Genomic DNA, 23,100 nt, shown 5'->3' with positions numbered 1-23,100 from the left:
TTGCTAGTGTTGGTGAACAGGATGTTCTCTAGAAGCCAATAACTTTTTAATTCCAATTAGAATCACTGTGACAGCTGAGAGGCTAAACAGAAGCAGAGGGCACACACACACACACACACACACACACACACACACACACACACAATGGAGATCAAACCTCCCTTCAAGATACCAAGGCAGATGTCAATAACAAAGGGATTGGGCAGGGTATATAGTTGCTGATCCTGAAATCTGCAGCCTACACTTTTAGTGTACAAAGCCACTCATCTTAAAATTTAGAACACATTTACAGAAGTAGAAAAAAAACACTCCTAAAATTCATATGAAACCACAAAACACCCTTAATAGCCAAAGATGTCCTCAGAAAGAAGAACAAAACAGGAGGCATCACACCGCCTGATTTCAAGATATACTATGCAGCTACAGTCATCAAAACAGTATAGTACTGGCATAAAAACAGACAAATAGACCAGTGGAACAGAATCAAGAGCCCAGAAGTAAACTCAAGCATAGACAGTAACTAATATTTGACAAAAGAGCCAAGAATACTCAATGGAAAAAAGTGCTTTAATAAACAGTGCTGGGATAATTGGATTGTATTTAATTACATGTAAATACATGTAAGAGAATGAAACCGGACCCATATCTTAAAGCACTCACAGAAATGAACTCAAAATGGATTAAAGACTTAATCCATTATGATCATGATACTGCAACTCTCCTGGGATTATATCTGAAGGAAATAAAAACTCCAACTCAGAAAGACACCTGCACCACCATGTACATAGCAGCATCATTGCAATAGGCAAGACATGGAAACAACCTAAATGTCTATTGATGGGTGAATGGATAAAGAAGGTATGGTGTGTATGCACATACACACACACACACACACACACACACACACACACATACACAGTGGAATATTTTTCAGCCATTAAAAAAACAAAACAAGGAAAGTCAACCATTTGCAACATCATGGATGGACCTTGAAGGCATTATATTCAGTGAAATAAGTCAGGTGGAGAAAGACACACAAACACTGTATGATCCCACTTATATGCAGAACAATAATAACAACAACAAACACCCAAAAACCTAAAGAAAAATCATAGAAAAAAGAGATCAGACTTGTGGTTATCAGAGGCAGCGGGGGGGGGGGGGGGGTGGGGGGAGAGGAGGGATAAATGGAGGAAGATGGTCAAAAGGTATAAGCCTCTAGTTATAAGTAAGTACTAGTATAATCTATAACATGATGACTATAGCTAATACTGGAGTATGATACACAGTTGACCCTTCAACAACAAAGGTTTGAACTACATGGGTCCATTTATACATGGATTTTTTTAATATAAATATAGTACAATAAGTGTATTTTTTCTTTGTTATGATTTCCTTTTTTCTAGGTTACTTTATTATAAGAATATAATATATAATGCATGTAGCGTACACACTATGTGTTAATAAGACTGTTTATGTGAATCAGTAAGGCTTCCTACTGAGAACAGGCTATCAGTAGTTAAGTTTTGGGGGAGTGAAAGTTACACTGGGGTTTTCACCCGTGCAGAGGGTCACAGCGCCTGTAACCCCTAAGTGGTTCAAGAATCAAGTACGTTGGAAAGTTGCTAAGAGAGTTTGGTACAATTCCCCTGGGGGAAAAAAAAGAAAGAAAAAGGGAGTTCGTAATCCTAAGAGTTCTCGTGATAAGGAAACAATTTTTTTCCTTTTTTTCTCTCTTATCTTTTTATTGCATTTATGAGAAGATGGACATTAGCTGAACCTAGTATGGCAATCATTTCACAATATACATAAACCATCATGCTGTACATCTTAAAATTACACAGCGATATACACCAGTTATTTCTCAAACTGAGAAAGATATACAGAGTATACCCAGATGCCCAATGATCAAAACTTGGAATAAAGCTAAGACCGCATCATTTTGGTATCAGCTCAGATATACTGGTCTACCTGGCAGCACTGGGAACAGGTAATACACACACTGAATGAAACGACTGGTTCGACACACACTGAGCCAGTTACTGTATTCTGCCTGCAATCTAGTGGCAATGAGCAGTCAACAGGAGGAAAGAAAAAGATATCTCAGAAACTTGAAGCTTGTTTTATTTTGTTTTTTAAACACGGACAGCTAAAGATAAGGAGGTAGAAATCCCAAAAGAATATGTCTTCTTTTGGTAATACCTAAAAGAATAAGGGAGCATATGGAGAGATGCACAGAAATTAGGGATAGTTCAGGTCATATCCATCCAGCCCAGCCTTCAAGGAAACCACCATTTCTATAAGTGGCAAATGAAGTAGCAGGGGAGAGAGAGACAGAGAGAGAACTTGGTATGTTCCAAGAAATTCTACCACCTAGGTAGAAACTACGGAAAGAACAGTTAAAAGACACGCTTAAGGTCTACTAGCGATTTTGTTTTATTTACCATTGTATCTCTAGAGTCTAAAACCATGCCAGTCACATAGTCAGTGCTCAACAAATTTTTGTTGAATGAGCATCATAGTTGTCAAGAGAAGGTATACGAATTCCAAACACTCTGACTTGATAGGCAAGTATTGAATAGTTTCCAAACTGACACATCCAAAAATGAAAAAAAGTCAAGAAAAATTCCATTCATATGTACCAATACATTCTTGATGCTTTGATGTTCATGGTCCACCTCTGTTTTTGCCCAACATGCCAATCAACCAGCTAATGCTATAGAGGTTCTAAAGGCAAATTAGTCTGTGCTACAATAGGGTATTACTCTGGGACACCCAGGTGGGCCTTCCAGGGTGCTGGCTACTTCCACCCAGTCCTGGTCTGGACCTGGTTCCCACGTGTTCCTAAACTAGATGTGTCAGCACACCCTGAACACATCCATCTCTCAGAAGCAGACTCCCAGGAGTGAAGCTCACCAAGACAGACGGCAAAATCAGAACGCCAATTGGTTAATTTAAATGAAACACAGAATTTCCACAAAGACTGGCATCCTCTGGCAGGCGCATTCCTGATGGGCAAGCTCTAAAGCAAGCTGAATTTGAAATCTTTAAAGGGCTTTGGAGCATGGAATTAGAGCGAGAGGTCTTTGCTACAGGATTCATGTCTTTACAGACCCCAGGCCTCAGGCAGCCTTCCTTACAATAGTGATACATGTGGCCCCCAAACCACGTCGGTTAAGATTTTTAGGTCAGGGCACCGCAACCCTGACCAGCAACTAGAAGGGCACTGACAACATCTGCATCTATGACTTTCCCTCCTGTTGGTCCTCTACTACTGATGAATGCCCACTCAAAATAACACATTCTTACTTTCGATACGTCCATATCCTCAGTGAGGTCTCAAAGTGTTAATGATCGCAGGGACTGTCATCTCAAATATTTGTTGAGATTCCGTTATGTACTAGGCACTGATGTGGGCGGTGGGGAAACAATAGTTCACAACACTGACAAAAACCCCTGGTCCCATGGGGCTCATGTCCCCTTTATTTTTGAGGAAAGCGTATTTCTCATTTGTGACTGTTGCCCTTATGTACTGTGTATAAATAAAGACAACAACAACAACAACCAGGGCGTATCCTCTGTTAGGGCTTAGGAAAGGGAGAAAAAGATGTAATATCAATAGGTGATTACACTGTTGGAATCCATGAACAAAAAGTGAATTTTTAGATCTGCCCTCCCCCCCTTGAGATACCGGAGTGGTATATTTCTGCCAACAATTGAGAATACTGTATTCTCCTAGAAGTAACCCCAGTCCAGAGGCCTTTAAAAAAATTTTTTTTTCAACGTTTATTTATTTTTGGGACAGAGAGAGACAGAGCATGAACGGGGGAGGGGCAGAGAGAGAGGGAGACACAGAATCGGAAACAGGCTCCAGGCTCCGAGCCATCAGCCCAGAGCCTGACGCGGGGCTCGAACTCACGGACCGCGAGATCGTGACCTGGCTGAAGTCGGACGCTTAACCGACTGCGCCACCCAGGCGCCCCAGTCCAGAGGCCTTTAAATGAAAATGTTGGAGAACTGGAAAGGCAGATGGGATGAGGAGCTGGGATGGGTGGCAGTCTGGCTCTCCCAACAGGCAGCGATGCATTAGGCAAGTCAGGTACACTCCCAAGTCCCCCCCTCATTTTTAAGGTGACAGGGTCTGCCTAAAACACTAAGACACCAGCAGCTGGGAAATACCATGATCTCCCTTGATAATAGCAACCAATCCTTATTCGCAGTCTCCCTTACAGGGCCCTGGGCCATGCCCCACACACAAAAGCTACTGCACAAATAGTGCTTTATCAAACACAGAACCTATTGTAACACCAGAGGGGCAGCTGAAGTCGCAGAAAAGATGTATAAAAATTTCTGTCGGGATGCCTGGGTGGCTCAGTCAGTTAAGCGTCCGACTTCGGCTCAGGTCATGATCTCACAGTTTGTGGGTTTGAACCCTGCCTGGGGCTCTGTGCTGAAAGCTCAGAGCCTGGAGCCCGCTTCGGATTCTGTGTCTCCCTCTCTCTCAGCCCCTCCCCCACTTGTGCTCTGTCTCTCTTTCTCTCAAAACGAAACAAAACAAGACAAACCTTAAAAAAAAATTGTGTTGTTCTTTAGCTATTAAACCCTTTATTCACGAGCTTTGCTCGCTGTTTTCGTCTTAATGGTCTTTTGCACTGCCGGTAACTTCTTAAATGCCAGAACTGAGAGACTGTTTGGAATCCTTCCTGCAGGACCCTGCAGCCACCAGGGCGCCTGCATGGCTCAGTCGGTTAAGTGTCCGGCTCTTGCTTTTGGCTCAGGTCTTGATCTCACAGAGATCATGGAGTCCCACGTCGTGCTCCGCTGCGCTCACAGCACCGGACCTGCTTGGGATTCTCTTTCTCCTTCTCTGCCCCTCCCCTGCTCTTGTGCGCATATGCGCTCTCTCTCCATCTCTCAAAACTCAAAAAAAAAAAAAAAAAAAAAAAAAGACTGCAGCACCTGAGGGTGACAGATCTCTTCCTTTTCCCAGCGACATCCAGGCCTCCCCGCTCTCCTGGTTGCTCCTCTTCCGCCATCCTCCTCATCAGCAGCCCCATAATAGAGCATTCTGCGGGAAACCACTGTCCCCCTGGTTGAGGTCACCGGCAGTGTCATCTTAAATGAGATTGCTCACAAACCAACTGTGCTTCAGTCCAAAAGGACAGTGGCTCACTGGACTCCTGGGACGCTCCCCAGGATCTCAAAGGGAGAAGTCTAAAACAAACTCTTCATCCTTCTGCCTCAGGTTCAAACCTGTACTCTGCATTACTTTATTTGATGAATCACCTTCTTTTCATCAACTGTCCACTTGTTCCGCCATCTGAATTCATCGAGGACCAATCCTTGCTGACCCTCCCTCTGGAACAGCTCTCAAATCCTGGCTTTTTCCCCCACTGTCTCGGTCAGGTCGCGACACCTTACGTGGTCTCTCAGCCTCAAGTCTATTTTTGCTTCTCTTCCAGCTGTTGATATTTGTTTCTTCGTGCTAGCAACATGCAGACATTTGTGATTTCTCCATACTAGACTATAACTTCCTTGGATACAGAAACCTCGTCCTTATTTGTCCTATTATCCCCAGTGGTAACACTATGCTTTGCACATAATAAATGCTCAATAATAGACTTTGGCAATGGAGCATGGATTATCTTAAATAAGACTGCACCTTATTTCCCCAAAGAACAGCTCGTTAGATAATTAAATATTTACTCTTTTTCCCAGCCCAATTAACAATGTTATATATACACACAGGCCATACACATAGACACCTGCACACACAGTCACTATCTTTAAGTCAATCTTCTAGCAAACATCAAGAGAGGCTCTATCTCCCAAATAAATGAGACATAAATTGGTTCATATTTTTTGTTCCTGGTCTTCCTTGAGAGAACGACACAATACTTAGTGCCAAATGAGAAATTACTTTGCAAATCTATATCCCCCAAATACCACCAAACATGGGTCATGCATCTTTCTCGCATTTTGATCCCATTGCTGTGACTTAGTGTGGTAATTATATTACAAAGCTATTATTCGATGGAATGAAAATGGCAAAACAATTTAAATGCTTGTCTAAAAAAACTCCATTAGAATGCAATTATAAGTGAAATTACAGTGGCAAAATAATTGAAATGCAAGTCTGGAAGGTACAGTTATGAAACCATTAAAATGCTTCTGTTGGGGACTCACAATGTTGAGTGAAACCATACGCTCTTGGGGACACAGTTTTAATTCACTAAAGCAGTCACACTTATGGAAAGAGGAAAATATCACTGCTCCAGTTGTTCCACAGCATTATCTGAACTTCTGAATGTCACCTAGGGGTGTGTAACATCAGCAGGGTTTAAAGGTGTATGCAATAAACTGATAAGAGAACCAGGTGTCATACTGTGTTTCCATTCAGCACCAAGAAGATAAAGGCAAGCTTAGTTTAGAGTTTTCTGAAATGTTTCCAATATAAAAGCTAGGATTATAATGTGAAATGCTTTTTATCCTAAAATGAAGCTTGCAATTATTAAATATGTGTACAGTTGTATTCCTAAGTATCTATCTCCTTAAAATGTTCTGCTGATGCACTCCTTTTGCAACATCTTGATAAATATTTTGATTCCCAGCCTTATAGTAGATATAGCTGCTCACCAAAAGAAAAAAAACACACACAAAGGCAAAATACAGTGCTGGATACATACGAGGTACACTGAAATGATCAATTTGACAAACGACTAAGGACCCTCCTCAAAATTACGTTCTGTATTTTGATGGCTGAACACAGAGGTGAGTCTACCAGCAAAAACAGGCAAAATATGTCCCACCTTCACCCTCTGTCCCTCACAGTCCGCTTCCAAGGATCTATCTCTTTCAGCTAAGTCAATAAAAAAATAGATGCTAGGACGGGGTCATATAAAGAAACAAGTGTTAAAGGCATGAGATGTAAATCTTTTTCTCATGATTTTCTCTCTTTCACTGTCACAGAGCAGGTTAGAAAATGGCATTTAATCGCATTTTTTTCACACAGAAAACTTCACAGCATCAATGATTATAACATTACTCAACAAAATTACTCAGTTTCCACAAAAAGACTTGCAGACGTTTGTTCATCAAACTTTAGTTTTAAAAAGTCCCTTGAAAATATAGATACCAAGTACTCTTACTCTCACAGACTATGAGACACATATAGATTTCATATGCACATAAACATGTTGTCTGGGGTATGCTTAGCAAAAGGGGTTTGAAAGTCCTCCTACCTTAATCTACTGAATGCTTGACGTGGACTTAAATTGTTGGGGCTATGTGGCTGTGTGCATGTTTCTTGGCCTTCTTATTTTCCCTTCCACAAGGGAGGGTTCCTTTGAACCTCAAGGTCATGGTAACTTCTGCTATATAGATATTTGATAGAGAAGTTGTATTATTTTTACACATATAATTTAGATATTAATATGATTTGAAATAGATTTAAAAAAATTTTTTTAGTTCATTTATTTATTTTGAGAGAGAGAGCGTGCACGTGAGTGAGCACAAGCAGGGGAGGGACAGAGACAGGAGGGACAGAGAGAATCCCAAGCAGGCTCCACACTATCAGTGCAGAGCCTTATGGGGGACTTGAACTCACAAACTGTGAGATTATGACCTGAGCTGAGATCAAGAGTTGGACGCTTAACTGACTGAGCCACCCAGCTGCCCGATTTGAAATAGATTTTTAAAGCATATGAGGAAGTTCTTCCAGTTTAGGCACAAAGGTACAAGCTTTGAAAAAGAAAAAGTCATCTAGAGAAAATTCTATGGATAAAACTAACTGAAAAAATAAACAAGCAAACATACACATAGATTAAAGGGAAAAAAAAAACAGCGGGGTCCCAAAAGTATTTAAATCATAGTATTATACATAAAATTTGAAATTCAGAATTTTAAATCACATTTGTCAGAGTTATGTAGAATTAACCTCTATATTTAGAAAAGTACCAAATATGTTTTCATAGAGTAGTCTTATTAACTTCCAAGGACATATCTTTAGAAGTTAATAAAGGAGAACCCAATAAAACATTTATAATAATATAAAACATACTGCTCTTAATTTGAAATGCATAAACATATAAGTTGGATTGATGGATGAATAGATGATAGAGAAAATACGGTAAATGTTAACTATAGGATCTAGGTAGTGGATATATACAGGCATCACTGTACAATATTTTTGATTCTTTTGCATGTTTAAAGCTGTTCCTAATAATGTAGTGGTGAGGGGGGAAGCAGTGCTCTGGATGAAAAGTAAGTATTCTATTTGTTAACGGTGCTCTACAAATAAGCCAGTTTCAGAATCTGTGTCACAGGCATGATGCACTCACCTAGCCATCCGGATCCTGAATTTGGAATGCACAGGTCTGTCTCAGCGCTGGGCAACACGAAGCCAACAACAAACACCTCCACACCATCCGCCATAAGGGCCATGCCCAGCACAAAGAAAAGGGCCCACTGGAAACGGCCGTGACCACACTCTTGGATTATCAGCTCATACTGCTGGGCTAGTTCTTCCTCATCAGCTTTCCTCTCTGACTCCAGCTCCTGGCGGTCCTTGTGCACATCGCCCTTAGGCTGCCCCACTGACACAATGCTGTCCTTCCCTTGGTTCATACTGGGGATGCCCTGATACTCCCCTTCATAGATTTCATCATCTTCATCATGGCCCTCGGTAGCTTCACTGGAGCCTTCATCATCATTGGCCTCCCCATTATAGGTCTCTCCAGGTGGGTAATAGTCATCATCTTCTTCTTCATCTTGGAACCGACTATAGGACCGCTGGGTATATTCATCCTGGGCCCGGTCCACTGCCTGGTTCACCTTCTTTACAGTTTGTTTCTTCACCTCCCGGGCAATGTCCTTGGCGCCCTTCATCAGTGAAGTCCTATCCTTGTAACAGTCTTCCATCTTATCTCAACTGATGGCAAATGCGAAGATGGGAAGTTTTCAGACTCTGATCAGTGGGTCAGCCCTGACAGCATCATCCACTTTGGCTTCAAAACAGAACTGCAAAAGAAGAAAAGCCACACAAGATACTTAGTATTCCTTTCTTGTCTTTTTCACCATCTATCCCTTGGTCTCTGGTCTCTTTTCACTGTCCCCCTCAGACTAAGACACAGAATTAGCTTTGCATGGAATGCACAGGAATTCCCTGAGGATAAAACAGGACGTCTGGAACCTCGAAAAGTACATCCAACACATTTGGATTGAGAAAAATAGTATTGCTCACAGACATATACACACACTGCAAAGTCAAAACCAGAATATGAGAAGAATCCTGTCTGAACTTATTTCCTAGTATTAAAAAAAAAAGCAGGCAAGCAGCCCCATATACAATGCTATTGAGTCATATATATATTTGTAAAATGCATTTTACCTCTCCTTTCATTGTATTTCCTTCCAATAAATAACAAAGACTCACGCAGTGCCCCCAAACTGCAATTGAGTATTTGCCCTAGTATAACGGTCATGTCGGTAGGAAATGGGTAGAGTTTATCAAATGATTTCACAGATGCCTTTGATAAACATTGAATTAGAACAATAGGCTTGTCTAGTTGGGGTCTGTCCTTTCGGAAGTCACCCCCAGGCCAGCAGTGACAGGTAAGCCACATGCAATGTCCCGTCACAACCCCACCTTATAAGTACTCCAGGCTTTGTCTCTATGTCCTTCATCTCTGGACACACACACCCCCCCTCATCCTACTGTTATTCCAGTTGACTGCTGTCCTGGATACCTGTCATGGGTCTCCCATGGCCCACTGTTTGGTTTTCTATATCACTGAGACAAAAGGCTTGGCTTACATTTGGGCTGAACCCATGGTAATAGATGGTTCACTTGTCCACTGAGCTGTCTCCTCTGGTGGCCCACAGTTGTACATAGAGGATATAATGGTGAGAAAGTCATTCCCCCATCATTAAATCCCCAAGCCCTACTCTGTGGCAGTGTTGCAAAGCATGAGTTATGCAATACTAATTTCTACCTCCTCTTTGTACCTAGTGTAAGATACTTGGTGAATGGCTTACAAACATACACTTAAACTGCTCATTCAGACATCACAAACAAACGCAGTAATAAAGACAAAAAGATGTTTGTTTATAAATGGACTGTGCATCATTACCACCGAATAACTGTAAATGCCCGCGAGGCAAACAGAAGCCTGGTTCTGCACAGCCCTGTGTTTTGGAAGACAGTAAAATGAAATTAAAATAAACATATGATTATAAGGTTTTTGCCAAATGTCGTAATGGAGGGTTTTTCTGTTTATTCTCCTTTTTCTTTCTCTCTTTCTGTTTTTTTTTTTTTTTCTTTTGGAGGGCTGACAGTAAGGGGAAGCAAGAGATGGGAGGATCCATGAAGAGAGTAAGAAAAGATGGGAAGGCAGTTGGAAGAGGTTGAGGCTGGAGGCTCAGAGACTCAAGAAGCAGGCAGGAAAGAAGAGAGAAGGAGAAGGCAATGTTGGGGACAGAGAGATACTCCCTACTTTAAAAATTAAAAGTAAAGGGGCACCTGGGTGGCTCAGTCAGCTAAGTGTCTGACTTCAGCTCAGGCCGTGATCTCACAGTTCACGAGCTCGAGCCCCGTGTCCGGCTCTGTGCTGACGGCTCAGAGCCTGGAGCCTGCTTCAGATTCTGTGTCTCCCTGTCTCTCTGACCCTCCCCCACTCATACTCTCTCACTCTCTCGCTCCCGAAAATGAACATTAAAATTTTTTTAAAAGATTAAAAGCAAAATTAAGACAGTTCACCCAGTAAATAAAGCCAACTGCTCTACTATCCATAGACTGATGATCATATCAGACACTGCACACGAGCTGCTTCCCTGCATGACCAGTACAGGCACCGGACACACTGATACGTGAGGAACAATGTGCTGAGGGGGAAGCAGAGCCTGGGCCATGGTGGTACCACCATGGGAGCAGCCATGCTTCTTAGTAACCGAGAGCTTCTACAATGGCTCTTTTAAAGAAATGCTACATAAGCTGACCGGATTTGGCGTTTCTGCTTTTGTTCCGAGCCACAAATGTTCTTACCACATGCTTTAAGGACCCCCAAAAAGGTCTTTGTGTGGGGGCCACCCACCTCTAGAAGAGGAAACACACATGGGGTCTTGAATGGCATGGTTATGACTGCAAAGTCGACAATTCTAACCCTGTATGTAATCTAATCATATGCACAATGAGGAAAAAAAAAGAAAAACTTTGCAACCAAACATTATAGGTTTGAAAAAAAATGCTGCATGTAAAAGTCTTAGTTTTCATTCTGGGGCAAATAAAGGAATGTGTATATATAAGGGCTCTTTTTTGACTCAAGGTTCCTCAGTCAAGGCTCCAGTTGATTTTCAGATTCTTGACAGAAGAGACTGGGTCTTGTGGTTTGCAGTCTCACTAAAACAAAGATTTTTCAGCGTTTTCGCACATGTAAGGGAAGGCACGAATACTTACTCAAAAATATGTTTAAAATCAGATGTCTGTAGACGTTGCCATTGGGGGACACTGGGTGAAAGGCATAGGGGGTCTGTATTATCTCTAACAACATGTGAATCGACAGTGATCCCACCATAAAATGTCAAACAAGAGAACAAGTCTGTACCGCCTTTATGAAGCAATCTTCATATTGCTGGCAGGCAGATTATTCAGGGGCAGAGTGGCCTGTGGCCATTCCTCTCTCTGGTAAATGGAAAATGCAAAAAGCCTGGCTCACTGCAGACTCCACCAGGAAAATGGCATATTGGTACCTGTACTGGAAGGTTCTCAAAGTGTGGCCCGCACACCAGTTATGGCCTATGAAGAGGTCCACGGGCAGCTGCATATTGCATCATCGATGTCTGCAAATGATACGCCTCTGTTTAGGGTGAATCACTGAGTCAGACCACATAATATGCTCCAGACATCGTTTTAATAAAAACTGATTTGATTTAGAGCATACTCTATGCCAGGCATTATGCTAAGAACTTTATATATATTCTTTTATTCTTTTATTTAATCCTTATTTCAATCCTCCAAAATAGATCTTGCAGTCTCCATTTTACAGGTGAGAAGATTAAGGATGAGATTACATAAGTAGCCCAAGATCACAAAGCTTGTCAGAAGAGACGCTGGGACTCCAGCCCAGATGAACCTGACCCCAGAGGCTTGCCCCTCACCCCCTATCTGATTCACCCAGTGCTCTTGCTGAGGTCTTAGTCAATGCAGTAGCATTCTTCCTGGTCGTTCTGATAACTTGTTTTCCCTACACAAAACTTATTTTATGGTCTCTTGGCTAAATCATCCTGTGGGTTCTGAACCAAGGAGAATTATTGTGATATCTTCATCAGTGATGGGCTTTATGTAGATAATTCCCAAATACAGTCTTGTTTGTTCAGATAAACCATCCTAACATGGTGGCTGTACTTCAAAAGATAACACAGCGGTCACGTTAAATAAGACGCCAGGGGCCAGAAGGGCAGGAAAGAAGGCAAAGCAACGAACCTCCAACCACCTCCAGTGACGTGCAGCTGCCAGTACTCTTTAATTCAAGTCAGCGTGCTTCTCCACGAAGTAAGCGTAATAATAACTGCCGTACAGTGTTGTGAGGATTAATAAGCTGACATTTACACCATGCCCAGGAGAAAAGTTGACGTACATTAAGTGATTTTAATTCAGGTTCCCCAGAAACAGAACCTGTGATAAGGAATCAGGTGCGAATCATTTATTAAGAGGACGACTGAGGGAGGACTGCGGTTTTAGGCAGTGTCCTGGGGGGCAAGCCACAGTCTCCCCCCAGAGTTATTCCCACTCAAGGCAAAGGTGCTGGCCTTTCACGCTCCCACTTCCATCTGTTGTTGGCCAAGGGCCACCCGGGGTGAGGATGGACTAGAGGCACTTCCAGCTTTCTGTACCAAAAGGCAAGGCAGTTCCAGAGACCCACGCACAGTCCCCTGACAAGGTGCAGGTGTGGCTGGTGGAAGCAAAGAATGGAGCCAGAGGAAGAGAGCGGAGAAAATGAAGGGGATCCAAGAGTATCTGGGCAGAGCACTAACAGTATCTCCTATAATAAGTTTTTAATAGCTACGTGTTTAGATGTCCTGCTTATCACACTAAGGGGTAGGACCCACAGCTGATTAACAACTGTATTTATTTATTATTTTTAATTTTTTTTAATGTTTATTTATTTTTGAGACAGAGAGAGACAGAGCATGAACAGGGGAGGGGCAGAGAGAGAGAGAAGGAGACACAGAATCTGAAACAGGCTCCAGGCTCTGAGCTGTCAGCACAGAGCCCGATGCGGGGCTCGAACCCACGGACTGCGAGATCATGACCTGGGCTGAAGTCGGACGCTCAACCGACTGAGCCACCCAGGTGCCCCATTAACAACTGTATTTATAGAAGTGGCTGTTACAACCGAATAATATTTACAGCACCGTTTATCTGATATATGAAATGCCATGCACAAATCAGCTCTATTTCTATGTGTGGCAATCACTTTGCACAAATAATAATTTATACACATAAATGGAAGTTATTCTGGCAAAACAGAGTTTCAGTTCTTTTTTTTCTTTGATGGTTCATGCCAAACAGCATATATTCAGTAACACCACATATTATATCAAAACCATCCTACACATGTTCCCATCATGCACAACTCTCCCCAACACACACACAGATGTTTATCTCAGTTTCACCACACTGTCCCCAAACTTCCAGTCCTTCCTTCTGCTGTACCCTTCATCGCCACCATCATCAAAAGATCTGGGATAGCTCCTCCTCACCAAAACATTCTGGAATCTTCTGGATGCTGGGAGAGTCCATCATTGTAATAACTGTATTTATGCAGCTTTGAAGCCATTGTGCACGCACACAGTAATGACAGCAATAATAATAGCTCACCCATTCTTATGTTGGCCCTGTGATAAGTACTTCAGAGGAATTATCACACAACAAGAATCGTGACAATAACCATATGCTTTCTAAATCTCCATTTTACAGATGGGAAAACTGAAATCTGGCCAGTAAGAATTCACACTTACATGAACTTACTCCAGAGCTCAACCACCTATACTACATCTACCAGTTCTTAGTAGAAACGGAAGCCGGTGAGGGAAACAGAGTTTCCACCAAATTGGGGCAGAAGACAGACCCACCTCCCATTGCCTGGGTAGGTAGAAACCCTTCAAAGTACTTGCAGAATTCCAGCCTGTTGGGATTGGGAGAAGGGACTCATTATCTAACAGCCATCTTTCCCTCCTAAGTTTGGACCTAATGGAGACATTCAACAAGAGAAGGTAAATGGTGAGCTGATGGAAAATCATGCACACACTTCATCTCCGATGCCACACCTTCTTCCCAGTCCTAGGATTCTGGACCACACAGGGCTCCTTCCAGGAGGGAAGGCTGTCCAGGGAGTTTTCCAGGCCACAGGATTAGCAGACCTGGGTAAGCACCTCCGTGGGGCTGAGGCCAGCAGGCCAAGATCTTTCACCCAATTTGCCAGAGAAGTTCCTCCTTCTTTCCTGGGGACAAGTGAGGGTATGTGCATGGGTAGTAAAAAGAGAAGCTTCAAGTGTTTTCCCCATATCTGTCTCTCCTGAGGAGCAGTGGAAATCCCTGTACCTGAATGGAAGTTGAAAAGTGGGGAACGTCACCTTAACTCAGTGCTGTATCATCTCGGTCAAGACCATAACAGAACACACCAGCCACCCCAATGAGAGCCTTATCACTTTCCATCTCTTATGAGATAGAACATAAAACTAATTATATGTGATGACATTATAGTAATGCCAAAAAATAGCTTCATTAAAATAAAAAGACAATGATGTGAACATTAACATTTGCAACGAGTCCAGAAATATTTTGAGAGACTGTGTAACGCATTAGTCCAAACTAATATACATTTTAGTTTATGATCAACGTCAGAAAGAAAGGCAACATGTAGTATTCACCACCCATGTTGCAACTAGATACCTCTTTCTTAAGGTTGTTTCACACATCGAAAGATAGTGGCTTTTTAGCTGTAATCATCAAGACAGTATGGTACTGGAACAAAAACAGACACTTAGATCAGTGAAACAGAATAGAGAACCCAGAAATGGACCCACAAACGTATGGCCAACTGATCTTTGACAAAGCAGGAAAGAACATCCAATACACTAAAGACGGTCTCTTCAGCAAATGGTGCTGGGAAAACTGGACAGCAACATGCAGAAAAATGAAACTGGACCACGTTCTTACACCATACACAAAAATAAATTCAAAATGGATGAAAGACCTAAACATAAGACAGGAAGCCATCAAAATCCTAGGGGAGAAAGCAGACCAAAACCACTGTGACCTCGGCTGCAGCAACTTCTTACTCAACACGTCCCCAGAGGCAAGGGAAACAAAAGCAAAAATGAAGTATTGGGACCTCATCAAGATAAAAACCTTCTGCACAGCGAAGGAAACAATCAGCAAAACTAAAAGGCAACCGAGGGAATGGGAGAAGATATTTGCAAATGATAAAGAAGATAAAAGGTTAGTATCCAAAACCCATAAAGAACTTATCAAACTCAACAGCCAAAAAACCAAATAATCCAGTGAAGAAATGGGCAAAAGACATGAATAGACACTTTTCCAAAGAAGGCATCCAGATGGTTAACAGATACATGAAAAAATGCTCAATATCACTCATCATCAGGGAAATAGAAATCAAAACCACAGTGAGATACCACCTCACACCTGTCAGAATGGCTAAAATGAGTAACTCAGGCAACAACAGATGCTGGCGAGGATGCAGAGAAAGAGGGTCTCTTTTGCACTGCTGGTGGGAATACAAACTGGTGCAGCCACTCTGGAAAACTGTATGGAGGTTCCTCATAAAGTTAACAATAGAACTACCCTATGACCCAGCAATTGCACTACTAGGTATTTACATGAGGGATACAGGTGTGCTGGTTCGAAGGGGCACATGCACCCCAATGTTTATAGCAGTGCTATCGACAATAGTCAAAGAATGGAAAGAGCCCAAATGTCTATTGGCAGATGAATGGATAAAGAAGTTGTGGGTGTATACACACACACACACACACACACACACACACACACACACACACAATGGAGTATTACTCAGCAGTCAAAAAGAATGAAATCTTGCCATTTACAACTATGTGGATGGAACTAAGAGGGTATTATGCTAAGCAAAATAAGTCAGTCAGAGAAAGACAAATATATGACTTCACTCATATGTGGAATTTAAGATACAACACAAATGATCATAGGGGAGGGAAGCAAAAATAATATAAAAATAGGGAGGGGGACAAAACAGAGACTCTTAAAAATGGAGAACTGCTGGAGGAGTGGGAGTGGGGGATGGGCTAAATGGGTGAGGGGCATTAAGGAGGACATTTTTGGGGATGAGCACTGGGTTTTATACATAGGGGATGAATCACTAGAATCTACTCTTGAAATCATTATTGCACTACATGCTAACTAACTTGGATGTAAATTTAAAAATAAGAAAATAATTTAAAAATAGTTTAAAATGTATATTTTATACACATTTTATTTTATTATAATAAAAAAGTTGTACATAAAAAATAAAGATAATGACTTTAAAAAAATTTTTAATGTTTTTATTTATTTTTGAGAGAGAGAGAGAGAGAGAGAGACAGCGTATTAACAGAGGAGGGGCAGAGAGAGAGGGAGACCCAGAATCTGAAGCAGGTTCCAGGTTCTGAGCTGTCAGCACAAAGCTTGATGTGAGGCTCAAACTCATGAACTGTGAGATCATGACCTGAGCCGAAGTCAGACACTTAACCGAATGAGCCACCCAGGTGCCCTGATAATGGCTTTTTAAAAAAGCTTACGATCAATTTTATTCAGGTATAATTTACATTGAATAAAATGCTCTGGTGATTATTAAAAGAACATAGTCCAAGAGAGATGGTGTGGTACACCATCTAGATTATGAATATGCTTATTCTCTTATTCTGGCAGAAAACATTGATTGAAACATTGTTTGAAATGTTTACTCAACAAAAGTTTGAAACCTCCGGACCTTACACTGTCAACAAAAAGAGGTCAACATATCTGAGCCCTAGACTTTGGTGGTCTGGAGACAGCAGAAAGATGAGACAATAGGCATAGCCTTGTAGGAACTCTAAGTATTATGTAAGAATGTCCACACTGCTACTTCATTATAGCCTAACCTTATGCAATAGACATACTATTTGAAGGTGAACAGAGTTAAAATGCAGAAATGCATACCTACTGGGAGACAGCATTCTGAAAAGAAGTTTTTGGGAGGGAGGAGAAGACATCTGAGATAAAGAAATACACACTGACCCATCATCCCAGCCTATCCAAATCTTTGAAATCAGACTTTTATAGTTTAAGGATGCTGCTTGTCCTCAGAACCTTTAAACTTCTGTGTAAATACATGTAAATTCCCATTCTTTAAGTGATTTCTTTTTATTATTACTTAATCTAATCACGCCTGCTCAGTTAAGCCCAGCTGGTTCCCTTTGGGCATTCAATCATGTCTTTCATTACGGTTATCCAAGAATGTGATGGTCTTCCCTATTAGAACATAAGCTCCCTGAAAATAGGAACTTTGTAAAATAAAATGCTATAAAGCAGTGTTATTAAAAGAGGACACAAGCACCATAGGGGAGCCGACCCTCCAATAACCCCCTTTCTTCATGAGGGACTTATCTGGATCAACGTTTCCCCAAAGTGCAATCTGCAATATGTGCTGAGTGGAAAAAGTTCTATTGTCACATAAATTTGAAGTTTCTGTCTCATATCGAATAGGTCTTTCCCTGGGGGCAGGGAAGGATCACAATTTAAGCTTTTTATAAAGACCCTGTTTAACTGTGTTATCCAACCAATTCCCAAGCTTTCCTAACAGAATGTCCCCACTCTCAACATGACACCGACGGGCAGTCCTGTATTAAAATAAATGCAACATCCTTTCAAATTCTAACATGTCTATTAAGCAATACCATAAAACTCACTAATTGGAATCAAGTGAGAGAAGCAGGAAGCAAGGCAGAAAGTCTACATTATTTCTTTCAAGTCTATCAAAAACTGAAATTAAGCTTACAAAATATAATCTTGTGACACATTTGCCATAAAAATAGAGTATTTAACATATCTGCATAATTTTAAGTAATAAGTCATTCAAAGAGCCTGGAAATTTTGATTTTAAGTATATTAACATTCTTTTCTTATGCAATTTTGACAAATTAATTTGCTCTGTGAAGAACAATTCTCCTAAACCAGGTTAAACTGGCCTCGGTAGTTGTTGAAATTTCTACAAACTACACGTTAGTAAAGCATAAAGGCCTTATTCAAATAACAGAACTATTTACATCCATGAAGGTTTTTGAAGGTCCTAGACCTCCTGATAGAAGAATATTCTCAAGCGAGTCAAAGTGAGCGTTATTCTAATGAACAAATATCTAAATTCAATTTAGTATGTACAGCAATATTCTTTCTGATTACAAAACTAAAACATGTTTAAGAAATAACTGGAAAATTCAGAAGTCACAAAGAATAAAATAAAAACCATATGTATTTCTACCACCCAGAGATCCCTACTCTTAGCGATTAGCAATTCTAATTCCAATCTTTAAGCTATGCAGATGCTTCTGCATATGATTATTTTAGATCATACTGTACATTTGAATTTGAAGCCCTTCTCAGATTACTCTCTTATCTCTAAGTCTTCAGGTATGAATTTTCCCATTCACTGGAGTAGTAGATTATCTCAAATAGTACAGGCTTTCATTATAGGTTTAGTAATCCTTGGCTATGAGCATATCTTCTTTAGCAGTGGTTCTCAGAGAGTGGTCTGGGGTTCCCCAGGAAACTCCCAAGACCAGTTAAGGAATCTGAAGTCAAAATAATGTTATTCCATAATGTTATTTGATGTTTCCACTCTCATTTTTTCATGACTTTATAATCGCATTTTCCAGAGGCTACATATGTGGTAACATCATTGCTCTAATGGTTAATGAAATGTGTACTTGGAGATTCTTGTGTCTTATAAGTTCCTCAGATTTAGTTTCTAATATGGTAAATATCGATAGGTATAACCAACAAAAATGAAAATTCTTTTGTTCTTAACAATTTTTAAGAGTGAAAAGTGGTTAATGAGGCCAGACCAAAAATTCAGAATTATGGTTCTAAAGGAATCATCTCCTGCTTGAACCTGGATTTATACAGATTTTCCTTTGGGGTTTACTTAACTTTTTCCAATAGAGTTTTGAGTTTGCCCCTGCTTGAGTTCCAAATGGTTCCCAAAAGTCTGAACTACTTTTTTTATCGGTAGCTTAGTCAGTCCTGGATTTCCATATTTGCAGATGCCGATGAGCTCAGGGTTTCCATCTCAGGTGGGTGACATTTTCCTAGCCTTGTCTGTGGCAGGCAGGTGTGGACTGTCTTCCCTTCCAGGTGGAGATGGGCAGTGTGCTCCTGGATCCCAGATTACTTGCTGGCCATGTCCTGGTCACAACTTGGAAGGCACAGTGCCATCTCCTATACACTAAGTCTGCCCTTTCCATTTCTGGGACCTGACAATTTTTTTCTTTTGAGGTCGGCCATTTATTATTAAAATAATAATGATATATCATCCACGTATGTGAAACAGGGTTTAGCATATGCATAATCCACCATCGTGACCTAGAGGTTGGCACTTTCGTGATATGTTTTAATCATACATTTTATATTTAAATTTTCTCACAGTTTTAAATATTCTAGTACCATTTTTATTTATTATATACCTTAATTCATTTAACCTGTCTCCTATCATTGGGCAGCCAGGTTATTTCTACTATTTGAGTATTATTAATAATGTGGTGATGCCCAGCCTTGTGGTAGATCTTACTGAGAATTTGAGAGGTCAAAGGAGGAACCTAGATTGGATGATTTTTATATATAATATCACATTGTCCTTCATAAAGACTGTGGCAATTTATAACTTCCAGAAGCATGTAGGAGAGCCCTGATTTCCTTGTGTTCTCACCTACACTAGAAATTAGTTGAGATTTCTGCCAAATTACAGAAAAATTTTTTATCATTTTAACTTGCATGTGATTACCTGTGAAATTGAATATCTCTTTCCTTGCGAAATCTTTTATATTTTGCCCATTTTTGTATTGAGGTTTGCAGTGGTTTTAATGTAGCCCCCCAAAAGATATGACCATGTCCTAACTCCCAAAACCTATGAATGTGACCTTTTTGGAAACAAGAATAACTAAATTGAGGATCTTAAAAGGAGATCAAGTTGGATTATCTAGGTGGGCCCTAAATCCAATGATAAGTTTCCTAATAAGACACAGAAAAGACTCGGACACAGAGGTAAAGCCATGAGAAAATAGAGGCTGAGACTATGCGGTCACAAGCCAAGGAACACTGAAACTACCAGAACCTGGGAGTGGCAAGGAGGGATCCTCCCCTTTGTAGAGAGTGCCACCCTGTAACATCTTGAACTGTGAGAAAATAAGTTTCTGTGTTTTAAGCCACCCAGTGTGGTAATTTGTTAAGCAGCCACAAGAAAGGAATACAAGATCATTTAAAAAAAAAAAATTTCTTAACGTTTATTTATTTTTGAGAGACAGAGACAGAGAGGGAGACACAGAATCCAAGGCAGGCTCCAGGCTCTGAGCTGTGGGCACACAGCCCGATGTGAGGCCCGAACCCAGGAACTGCGAGATCATGACCCGAGCCAAAGTCGGATGCTTAACTGACTGAGCCACCCAGGTGCCCCAAGATCTTTTTCTTATTGAATTTTAAAAATGGTTTATATATAAACTCCTTTGTCATACAGGTTGTAAATACTTTTCTCAGATGGCCTCATTTATGGTGTTTTTGCCATGAAAAGTTATTGACTATTTTTACAGTCTGTTCAAAATGTTCTTCTTTCATGTTTCCTGCCATGAGTAGTTTATTCAGGCCCTCCTGAAGTTCCAAAATATTCATCTATATTTGTTCTAATTCTAATACTAGTTTCATTGTTCAATGTTTAGTTCTTGAATTTATTTTGCCATCTTGTACAAGGAAGGGATTTTTTCAAATGAATAAACAAGTATCTCAGAAACATTTATTAAAATGCCCCTTTCATGAGACAAAATTCCTATATATAATAGTCTCTCTTCAATTTTGAACTCTGCTACATTGATATGCTTATCTCCAGTTGCTGCCCTCAAACCATTTTACTTTAATTTTTATCACTTTGTTATAAGTTTAATATCTATCAGTGCTTGTGCCTCTCAGGACTCATCCTTTGCAAATATTTATTTGCATCCCATCTAATTTGTCTTCCAAATGGACTTGAGAATTGCTTAGCCATTTTCTAAGAAAATTTTCATTAGAATTTTAACTAGAATTGTACTACGTTTGCAAATTAATTTCAGAAGAACTAAGCCTTAAAGCGGTCATCTTGTCCAAAAATATACCTTGGTATTTATTCAAGTCTTCTTTTATGTAACTCAGTGACGTTGAGACATTTTCTTCTTATTGTGTCAGTTATTTAATGAACAAGATGCATACACACAAAGACAGAAAAAATTTTTTTAAATTTATATTCCTTTGCGTATTTGTTTACTAGCTTCTCAGAATCATGACATAGACTCTGGCCGTGAAGTTTAGTGTCTGTCAGATGCGTTTGGTGGGCCAGGAAGTGCGCTCTCTCCCACAGTAAAACATTGGCCTCAGTGGGAAAGGAACTCACCAAATGTCAGTCAGGGAGTAGAGCACATGTGATGCAAGTGCTGAGTCAAGTTCATTTACGGAGGCTTCAGAAAGGGAAGTCTCTGAACCATGCTGACAGTTCTAGCTCAGCTTTCTAGACCCTTCTCTGTACTGGGCCTAACTCAGGTCAAGTGTTACAAGGAGCAACACTGAGGGAGAACTGGCCAGCAGACTCAGAGTGTCTTCAATGGAGCCCAGAAGGAGTACAGTGTTCTGGATTCCTGTCCCTAAGGAGCCACCAGGATGATGTCAGCCTTTGGGGAAACCAGATGCCTGAGGAGCATCAAAACAATCTGCGTTATTAGGCATAGTCACTATAAAACTGTCGCACACAATTCCTACTCTTCAGTAAAAGTGAGACACTCTCTTCCACGAAATGACCGAAGACTTCTGGCAGAAGAGTCCCCTGGCATTAAACAGAGGCTGCCAGATTCGAAAGGGACCATCTGTGGATGTGGTAATAACCACTCAGAGTGAGTGCGGTCAGTTCTGCTTCTTTCGCTGGGATGTATGAATCATGTGAAGGGAGCCTGAAGAGAAACAAAGCCAGGAACTGAATTCCTTCCCAAAAGCATGTGGGTTATCACAAAGGCTCTCGAGGGCTGGGAAGGGCAGAAGGAAAGTACAGACCTCCCTCAACAATTCTCCTTATCTCCTCTGGGATTAAAAAACGTTCCCCCAAAGATCCAATCATCCATTCAAGAAGGATTTACTAAGCACCTACTATATGCCAGATACTTGAGCTGAAGGTAAGAGATTAAACAAAAACACACAAAGTTCCTGACGGTATGGGGCTTTCTTTCTAGTGCCAAGACCGAAAACTAAACAAATAAATACATGATTTCATGTAATGGTAAGGGCTACAAATAAAAATAAAGCAGGATAGGAGGCTGGAGCAACGCTGCCCCACAGAGCTCTCTGTGATGACGGAAATGTTCTAGATCAGTGCTGTCCAATAAATATAGGGCAAAATTTAAATCTACATAACCACGCCTGGCTAGTAGCTACCCTGTTGGACAGTGCAGGGTTACAGTGTGCAGGAGGGGCTGCTATTCTCAGAGGAGTGGTCCAGGTGAGAACCTCAAAACAGAGGGAATTTGAATAGAAGCCTGATTAAAGCCAGGGCATAAGCCCCATGCTCCCCAGGGGCTCAGAGCTTTCCACACACAGAAAGCAGCAAGAAAAAGGTGTCACGTGGAGAATGGCAAGGAGGCCAGGTGACTGAGTAGAATCAGGAAGGGGTAACAAGGGAAGTGACTACAGGCAGATCATCAGGGGCTTTGAGGTCACAGTAAGGACTTTGGGTTTTGCTCTAAGTGGGATGGGTTTAAGGTAGGAAATCTGAGAGAGTGTAGCTTGATAAAACCTTATTTACGTAAACA

At 41.0% G+C, this 23,100-nt stretch overlaps 1 protein-coding gene across 1 annotated transcript in view; it reads right to left on the bottom strand.

Annotated features, from left to right (window-relative positions):
- The window catches only part of SV2C (synaptic vesicle glycoprotein 2C), a 162,905-nt gene extending 153,986 nt beyond the window's left edge, over positions 1 to 8,919 (bottom strand). Inside the window, exon 1 of the mRNA XM_047069225.1 lies at positions 8,340 to 8,919. Coding sequence (XP_046925181.1) covers positions 8,340 to 8,919 — 580 coding nt within the window. The remainder of the gene's footprint in view (positions 1 to 8,339) is intronic.
- Between the last annotated feature and the right edge of the window lie 14,181 nt (positions 8,920 to 23,100).

Source organism: Lynx rufus, unplaced genomic scaffold (genome assembly GCF_022079265.1).
Source record: "Lynx rufus isolate CCGP_SWC_20201006 ecotype Redwood Valley unplaced genomic scaffold, mLynRuf1.p SCAF_1, whole genome shotgun sequence".
Lineage (NCBI taxonomy): Eukaryota > Metazoa > Chordata > Mammalia > Carnivora > Felidae > Lynx > Lynx rufus.
The sequence above is the reverse complement of the archived record's forward strand: the minus strand, read 5'-3'. Positions and strand labels throughout refer to the sequence as shown.